The sequence below is a fragment of the Sturnus vulgaris genome, chromosome 29 (assembly GCF_052056855.1).
Source record: "Sturnus vulgaris isolate bStuVul1 chromosome 29, bStuVul1.hap1, whole genome shotgun sequence".
NCBI classification, from domain to species: Eukaryota; Metazoa; Chordata; class Aves; order Passeriformes; family Sturnidae; genus Sturnus; species Sturnus vulgaris.
The window spans coordinates 3,947,773-3,959,218 of NC_142271.1; the positions used below are offsets into that span (position 1 = coordinate 3,947,773).

Here is an 11,446-nt window from a genome sequence, read left to right on the forward strand (position 1 = left end):
CAGTTTGGGGTGGCCCTGAGCCCGTGTCCCCGTGTTCCCAGAACGCCGTCCGCCACAACCTGAGCCTGCACAAGTGCTTTGTGCGCGTGGAGAACGTCAAGGGCGCCGTGTGGACCGTGGACGAGCACGAGTACCAAAAGCGAAGGCCACCAAAGATGACAGGGTGGGTGCTCCTTCCCCCTGGGACACAGCCCCAGAGCTGCCACCACCCCTGTCCCCAGGCTGGGGATGCTCAGCCCTGCATCTCTCTGCTCTCTCTCTTCCTGCAGGAGTCCCACCTTAGTCAAAAATATGATTTCAGGACTCGGTTATGGAGCACTTAATGCAAGTTACCAGGTAAGGAAGGAGCCAGCCCTGGCCCTGATGGGGACACGGGGACACCAAACCCTCCACAATCCTGTTCTCCACTGGGGTCTTGATTCTCATTGGGAAATGAGGGACGGGTGGGGTGGGTTCAAGGTGAAAGAGGGGAAATTTCAGTTGGATACATGGAGGAGATGATTCCCTGTGAGGGTGATTCCCTGGCACAAACTCCCAGAGAAGCCGTGGCCGCTCTGTCCCTGCAAGTGCCCAAGGACTGGGATCCTGAAAAGTGTCCCTGCCCGTGCCAGGGGTGGGATGAGATGTGACTTAAGGACCTTCCAACCCCAATCCCACGTCCCTCCGTGCTCCCTGTCACAGGCTGCGCTGGCAGAGAGCAGCTTCCCCCTGCTCAACAGCCCCACCATGATCAACACCAGCTCGGCCAGTGCCATGCTGCACGTGGGCCACGACGACGTCAGCAGCACCGTGGAGCAGGTCAACAGCAACGGCAGCAACAGCCCCCGCCTGTCCCCACAGCAGTACAGGTCAGCCTGGCTGGGCACAGCTGGCACGGGGGTGCTCGGGGAGGGGGGCACAGTGGGCACCGGGAGCTGGGTGGGGTCCTGTCAGCAGGGTGAGGGGGTTTGGGTGATGGGGTGAGGGGGGTTTGGGCTCCTGTCATCAGGGTGAGAGGGTTTGGGGTCTTGTCACTAGGATGAGAGGATTTGGGGTCCTGTCCTCAGGGTGAGGGGATTTGGGCTCCCGTCACCAGGGTGAGGGGGGTTTGGGTTCCTATCCTCAGGATGAGGGGGGTTTGGGGTCCTGTCCTTAGGGTGAGGGGGCTTTGGGGTCCTGTTACCAGGGTGAGGGAGGTTTGGGTGATAGGGTGATGGGGGTTTGGGGTCCTGTCCCCAAAGTGAGGGGGGATTTGGGCTCCTATCCCCAAGGTGAGGGTGTTTGGGCTCCTGTCACCAGGGTGAGAGAGTTTGGGTTCCTGTCAGCAGGGTGATGGAGGTTTAGGTTCCTGTCCTCAGGGTGAGAGGGTTTGGGGTCCTGTCACCAGGTTGCCAGGGGGTTTTGGCTCCTATCCCTAGGGTGAGGGGTGTTTTGGACCAAAAAATTCAGGGAGTTTTGGGTGGTGGGACCCACTCCCCAAAGCTGAAGTCTCCCCCTCCCCACATCCACCAGGAGCTGCTTGTGGGCAGCTCTCAGAGCAAGGGGGGTTTTGGTTGCTGTTCCCAGGGTGAGGGATGTTCTGGACCAGAAACTCAGAGAGGTTTTGGGTGGTGGGATCCAACTCCCCGAGGCTGAAGGCTCCCCTTGCCCACATCCACCAGGAGCTGCTTGTGGGCAGCTCTCGGAGCAAGGCGGCGTTTTAGTTCTGTTCTCAGGCTGAGGGATGTTCTGGATCAGATAATTTGGGGAGTTTTGGCGTGGTGGGACCCAAGTCCCCGAGGCTGAAGGCTCCCCTTGCCCGCAGCCACCCCGTGCACGTGAAGGAGGAGCCAGCCGAGGCGGAGGACGACAGCAGGCCCGTGTCACTGATGGCCACCACCAACCAGAATGTGACGATCCCCGACGACAGGGACCTGGAGGAGGAGCTGCCGGTGGAAGACTTGTCCTAAGGACTCCTTCCTCCTCCCCCACCGAGGGGAAAACCCTTCCCACCCTCCTGGACGGAGACCAAGCGACGCTCCCACCTCCCCAAGGTGACCTTGGCGTTCTCCTGGTTCTTTCAAGGCACTTCCACAAAGCAAAAGGTTTTCCTTGGGACAATGACAATGACAACGGCACCGACCTGTTGCTGCTGGCGTGTCCCTCACGCTGCCACTGCCCGGGGACGGACTGGCCCCGCCACGACACGAGAAGCAAAACCCCAAGAGCTGGACTTTTCCTGCCCTCCTCCCTTGGTTAGTGACTGGTGCACGAGGATGGCAGGTTGGTTGTTGCTGTCTGAAATGGTCCCTCCTGCAGGGGAGGCGCCTCTGTCCCCTCTTCCCCCGCCGTGCCCGAGCCCCGGGGAGCCGTGGCAGGACCCTGCTGTCACCTCTGCGTCCCCGCTGGGTTTTGCACTACAGAGGGATCGTGGACGCTGCCCTCGTGCTGCCTGAACGAGGCTTCGGGGGAAGGAACAGCAGGAACGGGGCCGAGGGCTCTGCTGGATGTGGGGTTTGTCACGGAGCTGGGATGGACACGAAGCAGCGCGGCGGGGGGACGGTGTCCCTTTGTCACCTCTGCCCGGCGAGCAGAGCGAACTCCCAGCTTGCCCTGAGCCCCAGCTGGTGGGGGACTGCTGGTCCCAGCAGTGCTGACCATCCCCAGCATTGCTGACCATCCCCAGCAGTGTTGACCATCAGTTCTGACCATTCCCAGCAGTGTTGACCATCAGTACTGAGGATCCCCAGCATTGCTGACCATCAGTTCTGACCATCCCCAGCATTGCTGACCATCCCCAGCAGTGCTGGCAGTGAGGACACAGCTCCCTCCTTCCTGCTGGGACATCAGTGCCACCCCCCAGCCGGCAGGGATGGCCACTGCTCCCATTTCACTTCAGGGAAAGGCTCCCTGTGCCTCCCGTGCTACCCCCGGAGCTGGGGCAGGGCTGTGCTGGAGCAGAGGGGTCCATCCCCACCTGCAGGGGACCTGGGGGTCATCAAAGCTGGCCCTGGAGGATCCCTGTGGTGGCCAAATCTGGCCGTGGCCCCTGAGCTGAGCCTGCTGCTGGTGGGGGGAGGAAATTCTGCTTTTCATCTTTTCTTTTCCTCATCCTTTTGTTTGCGTCCAGATGGGAAGATACCAAAAGATTTCTAGAGACAGAAGGTCCTTAGTTCAGGTGAACAGATGGTATTCATGCCAAAAAAAAAAAAAAAAAAAAAATCACACACACACAAAAAAATAATAACGAGAACAACACAACCAAATACCCCTCTTCTCCCTGCTCTTTCTTTCTGGGGTGGTGATGTGGGTACCCAGTGCCAGGCTCCTCCTGGGAGGCAGCGTGGCATTCCCAGTGGTCCCATGGTGGCTTTGGGGAGCATCACCTTCCTTCAGGAGCATCCCTTTCCTTGGGATTAATCCCTTTCCTTGGGAATCCTCCCCTTCCCTGGGATCCATCCCCTTCCCTGGCACAGCCAGGCTGGCTCTGGCTGTCCTGGCACCCAGCAGGGTCGTGAGGGACTTTGCTGTGATGGACCTGGAGCTGCTCTGGTGTTTAAGGCCAAAAGTGACCCCGAGGTCCCCTCTGTCCCTCTCCATCCCCGTTACCCTGCGGTGAGACATTCCCGGGGGGCTGTGTCACTGTTGGCATCCCAGGAGCCACTTTTTGGGCTAAAAACGCCACACACGGATCTGGGGGTCGGGGGAAGGTGTGACCTGTCCCCGTGTGTCACCTGTGGGACCCCCGGAGGGGCTCTTGGCGCTGTGGGATGTCCCCAAGGTGAGCCTGGACTCCCCTCATCCTTTTCCTTGCCCAGTGCATCCCCAGTGCCCGGGTGGCTGCAGGGGCTGGGGGGTCTCTGTGTCACCCCTGTGTCACCCCTGTGTCCCCGGGGGTGACCCGGCTCGGTGGGGCGGTGCCCGGGGGTCTCGGGGCCTCTCCCGTGCCCGAATCCCGGGATTTTCCTTCTCCCCCGGACACCCCTCTAGGTGTCACCCGCGCCCGCGGCTCGCGGAGCCGAGCGCCGGGACAGCCCCGCGCATTCCCGGCTCATTCCCGGCTCATTCCCGGCCCTTTCCCCATTCCCGGCCCCTGCCCGGGCTGGGGGGCACCAACCGAGCCCCCCCTTGTGCTGCCCAAGGAGCTGCGAGGCACCGTGGATTTTTCCCTACTTTATATTTTCCTCTTTTTTTCCTTCTTTTTTTCTCTTTTTCTTTTTTCCCCTTTTTTCTTTCTTTCTCCTTTTTTTTCCTCTCCCTCTTTCCCGTTTTTTCCCTTTTCATCTTCTCCTTTTTTCTTCTTTTTTCTTTATTCCCCTTATTCGCCCTTTTTACTCTCTTCCTTTTTTATTTTTGCTTTATTTCCCTATTTTCCTTTATTCCCTTTTTCCCTTCTTTCCTTTTTCCTTTTCTTTTTTTCTTTTGTCTTTTTTCTCTTTTTTTTCTGTTTTCTTTTTTCTTTCTTTTTTCTTTTGTTTTTCTTTTTTCTTTTTTTTTTCTTTTTTCTTTTTTCTCCCCATTGTCTTCTTTTTTTCCTTCTTTCCCTTTTCCCTCCATTTTCCTTTATTCCACTTTTCCCCCTCTTTCCTTTTCTCCTTTTCCTTTAATCCATTTTTCTTCCCCCCTTCCCATTTTTTCCTTCTTACTTTTTTTCCTTTTCCCATTTTCCCCTCACTCTTTAATTTAACTCATTTTTGGAACAAGTTTACAGTTGCCATGGGGGTTTTATCACCTATTGCTGCTTTATTCCCAGCAAGGAGCAGGAAGGGCAGGACCAGCCAGAATTTGGGATTCTCACCCTCCACAGGGAATCTCTGCCTCCATCCAAGCTTTGGGATTTTGGGAATTATTGTCCCTCTTTTCCAGCCCCTGCTGTTCACTGATTTTTTGGGATGGCTCAGTGGCTGTTCCCCTTTTTTCCCATTCCTGCCTCTTTTCCTTCACCTTCTTCCTCTCCCTTTATTTTTTTTTTCCCCCAGCTCCTCGGGGTGTGATTATTTTTTTTTTTAAGCTTTCCCAGAGGTACAAACACCCCCAAAATGCATCCCAAGGCCTCCAGATCCCCATGGATTCAGCCCAAATCCTCCTCATCCCTCCCAAACCCCTGAGGACCTCTCCAAAAATTCCCGATGCTCCTTGACCCCATCCCGGCTCCCAAAGAGCACTCCCTATATATTATATATATAAAAATAAATATATAAATATAAAGGAGGATTTTTTTTTTTTTTTTTTTTACCTTAAAACACAATGCACAGGTTTGGAAAATCCCAGTGGCTCCAGGTGATGCCTTTCCCTCCCCCCACTTCCCCCCCCCCCCCCCCGGGAATTCCACGATTCCAAAGGGAAACGTGCCCAGTTTGATACTCAGGGGTGAATTTAATTCCTTTTTTTTTTACCCCCAGCCAGCCTGGCCACCTCTGCAGGGTCCCACCTGAGCCCAGGTACTGCGTGTCCCCTCCTGCCTCGCTGCCTCCTCCCTTCCCACCCCTCTGCTTCATTTTTGGTTGGAATTTTCCGGAATTCTGCGAGTTTTACCTCAAACGCTGCGGGAGGGAGGATCAAGGACCAAACACGTGGCAGAATTTGTGTCTGTATATATTGAGATATTCTGGCGTTCGGCCTACTAACACAATTTGTTCTTTTTTTTTTTTTTTTTTTTTCGGGGGGGGGAGGGGGTTATTCTGTATTTTTGTGGTTTATTTCCTGTTTCTCTCCACCCTTGGGGCACTTCTGTGAGGGGGAGCCCTGGGCACCTCCCCGGACCTAAAGGCATTTTTCTGGTATCTCCCACTGAAGGAATTACTCACTTTCCCACGTTTGTTCTTTATTTTAATTCCTCCGTGATTTCTTTTCCCCAAACCTGGGGAAGGGGAGTCAAGAGCCCAGTGCTGGGAGGGAGGGGACAGGAGAGCAGCAGCCGAACCTGCATCAAACCAAAGGGTTTCTTTGCTTTGTTTACACCCCTGGCCAACCTCACGGCCCGCAGCATCTCCCTGGATCTAGGTTTTTGTCCTGGAAGCGTTGGGGAAGGTCGGGACACCCAGAGCCAGGGGCCGCGACAAATTGGGGACATCCCCCCACCGGGGAGCGCCAGCCCTGCCACGACCTTTTCCTGTTTTGTTTTGTTGGGGTTTTTTTTTTTTGGTTTTTTTTTTTTTTTTTTTCTGTTTTATTCCCATCCTCCGGGTGGGAAGGTGATGCTGGCGAGGTGGGGTGAGGTCCGAGGGGGCGGATGTGTAAAAAGCGACCCCTCCCCTCCCTCGCTGCCTCCCCTCCCTGCCTCCCTCCCTCCTCGTGCTGTATAAAGGAAATCGCCTGGCTGTGTATTTGTACTCCGAGCTCCGTGTGTCTGCGTGGGCAGACGGTAAACCCTTGTACAGTAGGTCTAGCTGCATGTAATCTGTATGGACAATGGCATTATAAAATGCAATAAAAGAAATTACCTATCGTGCTGCTGGCCTGGTTTGCTTAAGGTTATTGGGGGGGGAAAAAAAACAAACTAAACCAAAAAAAAAAAAAAAAAAAAAAAAAACCAAACAAAACAAAAAATAAAAAAATCAGAAGAGTTTTTACAGAATTCACGGGATTTTTGAGCTCTGGGATGGGAATGGGGATGGATGGGGCAACAGCAGCCCCTGCAAAAGCAGAGGAGCAGGAGCTCCCATTCTCCAGGTGTCCCTGTCCCCTCCCAGTGTCCCTGTCCATCCCATCCCAGTATCCCCATCCTCCCCCCAGTGTCCCTGTCCCCCCAGTGTCCCCATCCCCCCCAGTATCCCCATCCCCCCTAGTGTCCCTGTCCGCCCCAGTGTCCCTGTCCCTTTCCCAGTGTCCCCATCCCCTCCCAGTGTCCCCACTCCCCACTAATGTCCCTGTCCCTTTCCAGTGTCCCTGTCCCCCCCCAGTGTCCCCATCCCCCCTCAGTGTCCCTGTCCCCTCCCAGTATTCCCATCCCCTCCCAGTGTCCCCATCCCCCCCCCAGTATCCCCATCCCCCCCCCAGTATCCCCATCCTCCCCCCAGTGTCCCCATCCCCTCCCAGTATCCCCATCCCCTCCCAGTGTCCCTGTCCCCCCCCCAGTGTCCCCATCCTCCCCCAGTCCCGCAGCTCCCCGGGGTCATGGCTGGGAGCATCCCTGGCTCTGATGGATTTAACACTTGGAGATTTTAACTTTCCAACTCGAAACTTTTTTAGTCTTTGTTGTTGTTGTTGTTGTTGTTGTTTTTGGCACGGACGTGAAAGCTCTCCCAGTTTGATTGCAAAACCAGTCTGTGGATCAGAGGGGACACTGGGACCAGTAATCCCTGCCTGGTGCACAACAACTTCCTGCACCCCAAAAAAACTCTGGCAGGAGGCACCAATCCCTCCTGCTCTTCCCTCGGGGTTCTCCAGAGCTGTATCCACACGGATCCCTCCCTTCTCTCCAGCTGGGACGAGGTTTTGTCCCAAATCCATGGAAATTTTGCACACTCCAACACTTTGTCCCAAATCCATGGAAATTTTGCACACTCCAACACTTTGTCCCAAATCCATGGAAATTTTGCACAACCCAAAGCTTTGTCCCAAATCCATGGGATTTTTGAACACCTTGATGCTTTGTCCCAAATCCATGGAAATTTTGTACAACCCAAAGCTTTGCCCCAATTTCATGGGATTTTTGAACGTCTTGATGCTTTGTCCCAAATCCATGGGATTTTTGCTCATCCCTGAAGCACAACTGGGGGAAGTCACTGCCTTGGATAACCCAGAGCCAGCACAGCTTCCAAACAGCTCCAAAGAACCAAAAACAGGAGGGAAAACTCTGTTTTTTTCTCTGTTCTTTGGGTTTGTTTTTTTCTTAAATGAGCATTAAGACATTGGAATATCAGACTCAGGAAGGGAAATGACCAAAGGGTTCTTGCTCTGAGATCTGGGCTTTCCCTGGGGGTCTTGAGATTGGGGCTGAGAAGAGACCCCAAAACCCTCAGCCCACTCATTCCTGGGCCACCCATGGGGTTGCTGTGAAACCCCTGCCCTGGGAGGGGCTCAAAAAAAACGGGGAGAAGAATAATTGTGAGGAGGAAAAACGCAGGAATGGTGGGAGCAGGCCCTGGGTGGGTGTCAGCTCCCATTTCTGCCACCCCAAGCTCTCCAAAAGCCTGAGCTCGTCCCCAGCAGTGCAGAAACCTGGGCCAGCAGCCCGGGCCAGGAGGGAGGACAAAGGGGACGTTGTTGGGAGTGTGGCTCCGTGTCCTGCCCACAGCAGGATGTCCTGGGGAGCTTTGCTGACCCTGTGAGAACCCCAAAGTGGCCGAGGGGGCTCCTCCCCACCCCTGGGTGCTCCTCAAGGTGATTTTCGCAGCTCCAGCCCCTGCAAATGATGCTCAGTCCTGTGACACCCCCAGCACCACTGATGCCCCCAGGGTGGGTGGCAGTGCCCGATGTCCCTGTGCCTCTGTCCCCAAACCAACCCACACCCCTCCCAGGACGGAGCACAGAGTGAAGGGAATGCAGGAAATTTTGGAGAAGTCTTGAATTTTTCCATCTTCCAAAGATGAACGTTCGTGGGGCCTCATTTTTAATTTTTTTTTAATATTAAATATCCATTTCCTTCTTTTTCTTTTGCCTTTTTTTTTTTTTTAATATTAAATGTCCATTTCCTTCTTTTTTCTTTTGCCTTTTTTTTTTTTTTTTTTAATTATTTACAGAAATAGCTCGTGACTCATCAAAATCTTTCAGCAGCACATGTAAAACAGTGGGGTCATTCACTGCAGACCCAGCCAGGCAGGCAGAGCCTCCTCCCCCCACCAGAAGGGTTTGAGGGAGGTTATTTTATTTAGAGATTTTTGTGTGTGCACAGGGACAGGAGAATTCTGCTCCACAAATCAGGGGCGAGGGTGATGGCTCAGACCCCAAAAAAACACGGCTGGGGTTGCACAGCCCCGGGACCCAGCCCCATCCCACCACACTCCGGGTTGTTTCATTCCTTGTTTTCCAGGATCACACGCGTTTTCTCTTATTTATTTATTTTCTTTTCAAATCCTCTGCCGAGGGATGGGTGCCGGGAATGTTGCAAAACCTTCTTTGAACCGAAAAGTCGAGGCTTTAGTGCAAAATCCTCGCCGGAGACGGGAAGGTCAAGGAGGTTTCAATGTCCAACGCCTCCAGTCTGGGGGGACGGGGAGCGATGGGGGACCCACAGGTTTTGGGGTGCAGATCTGGGGGTTTTGGGGTGCAGATCTGTGAGTTTTGGGGTGCAGATCTGGGGGTTTTGGGGTGCAGATTTTTGGGATGCAGATCCAGGGGTTATGGGGTCCAGATCCGGGAGTTTTGGGGCACAGATCCGAGGGTTATGGGTCCAGATTTGGGAGTTTTAAGGTGCAGATCTGTGAGTTTTGGGGTGCAGATCTGGGGATTTTGGAGTGCAGATCCTGGGGTTTTGAGGTGCAGATTTTTGGGATGCAGATCCAGGGGTTATGGGTCCAGATCTGGGAGTTTTGGGGTGCAGATTTTTGGGATGCATATCCAGGGGTTATGGAGTTCAAATCTGGGAGTTTTGGGGTGTAGATCCAGGGATTAGGGAGTGTAGACCTGGGAGTTTTGAGGTGCAGATCTGGGAGTTTTGGGGTGCAGATCCGGGGGTTTTGAGGTGCAGATTTTTGGGATGCACATCCAGGGATTTATGAAGTACAGATTTGGGGGTTTTGGGGTGTAGATCCAGGGGTTAGGGGGTGCAGATCTGGGAGTTTTGGGGTATTAATCTGGGAGTTTTGGGATGTAGTCCAGGGGGTGATGGCGTTCAGATCCGGGGGGGTTGGGGTGTAGATCTGGGAGTTTTTGGGTGTAGATCCGAGGGGGGTTTGGGTGTAGATCCGAGGGGGTTTGGGGTGTAGATCTGGGGGTTTTGGAGTGGAGGTCTGGAGGTTTTGGGGTGCAGATCCAGGGCAGATGGCGCCCAGCCCCTGCTCCCCCCGAGGAGCCCGAGGAGCAGCCGGGAGCTGCGAGAGCCGGGCTGGGTTTATTTTGGCGGCGGCGGCGCCGGGAGCGGTGCTGGGTTGCCAGAGTTTGTGAATGTGGGTCAGCACATCCCACACCTACAGGAACGGCCTTGTTTTCCCAAATCCGGCCAGATCCCACAGCCTTCCCTGGAGCAGCGCAGGATGAGGCTGGGTGTGATCGCTGCGGGATTCACTCGGACACAGCGGGTTCGCACCCACCCCAGCCCCTGCTCAGGCTGCTCCTTTCTATCGTCCTTTTGTAACAGAGGACGAAGGTTTGGGGAGAAAAAAAAAAAAAATCCTTCTTTTCAGCACACTCCTCTCAGCGTGCTGAACCAGCCGTGACCCTCGGACACAGCGAGTGTTTTCCTGCTCACCTCCATCCCTGGAGTTTTCCAGAGCCAGGATGGGGCCGGATTTCCACCCAGCCCACCCTGCCCAGGGCCCAGCAGCCCCCAGCCAGGGCGGGCAGTGCTTGCTGGTCCCTCACTGTTGATGCACGGATTTTTCCAGGCTGTGCCAATGCCCGTGGCACAGGTGGCACCATTTACCCCTGTGGCTGTGGGTAAAGCCCCACTGCTTTCCGGCCCCAAAATCCCTGTAAAGCACTTCCCTGCACGGCACAGCTCCCACCGTGCTGGGGACTGCCAGCACGGGGAGCCCTGTTCCCCTCAAAGCCGGGGCTGCACAGATCCTGGACCCACAAAATTGTGGTTCAGAGGGGAAGTTTCCCCTTCCCCAGTACTCTTTAATATATTTTTTTTAGGTTATTAGGCCGAGCTGTCAGTTCAGGGGAAGAGGGATGCTCATCTCCACCCATCCCTGAGCCGAGCACTGGCACCCTCACTCCTGGCTCTTTTTCCCCTCTGGCACAGCCTCCCCTGCCCAGGGAGCCGAGCTCCACTTCCCACCAGCTCCAGGCAATCCCCTGGGCTCCCTTTGCCCACATCCATCCATCCATCCATCCATGGATCCATCCATCCATCCACCCACCCACCCAACATCCATCCATGGATCCATCCATCCATCCATCCATCCCCCCATCCATCCCTCCATCCCCTGGGGGTACAGGTGTGCTGGCAGGGCAGGTCACCAGCCCGGAATGTGGGGCTGGCTCGGTCCCGGTGGCTCAGGGGCTGCCCCAGCGATGCCGGCACCGCCCGCAGCTCCAGCTGCTGCCCGGGCGCTGCCCTAAAACGCCCTGGGCAGAGGCGGGGAGAGCCAGAAGGGCCCTGCTGGAAGCGGGAGGGGCCGCTCGGCAGCTCTGGGTGGGTTACAGGGATGGAAAAGTTTGGGGAATCCTCACTTTTTCCATGGGCTGAGTCCCCCGGAGCCCCTCGGGGTCGGTGGCCCCCGGTGCTGTCCCCACCAAGCTTCACGTGCAGAATTGCATTAAAAACCCCACTGAGAACCCAAAATCCACCGGAGCAGGAGGCTGGAGGGACACACAAAAGGGGCCAAATCCACGCCGGGATCAGCTCCCAAAATCTCCAAAAATCGGCTGCCGGGCTGAG

General features: G+C 55.2%; 1 protein-coding gene across 2 annotated transcripts in view; it reads left to right on the forward strand.

Annotated features, from left to right (window-relative positions):
• Positions 1-3,801, forward strand: part of FOXP4 (forkhead box P4) — a 59,900-nt gene extending 56,099 nt beyond the window's left edge. The window contains exons 14-17 of one of the 2 annotated variants that reach the window (XM_088180281.1): positions 42-163; positions 270-336; positions 682-848; positions 1,784-3,801. In XM_088180281.1, coding sequence (XP_088036407.1) covers positions 42-163; positions 270-336; positions 682-848; positions 1,784-1,928 — 501 coding nt within the window. In that variant the 3' untranslated portion in view covers positions 1,929-3,801. The remainder of the gene's footprint in view (positions 1-41; positions 164-269; positions 337-681; positions 849-1,783) is intronic. The other variant, XM_014872710.2, reaches the window with a different exon arrangement.
• The last annotated feature ends 7,645 nt before the right edge of the window (positions 3,802-11,446 follow it).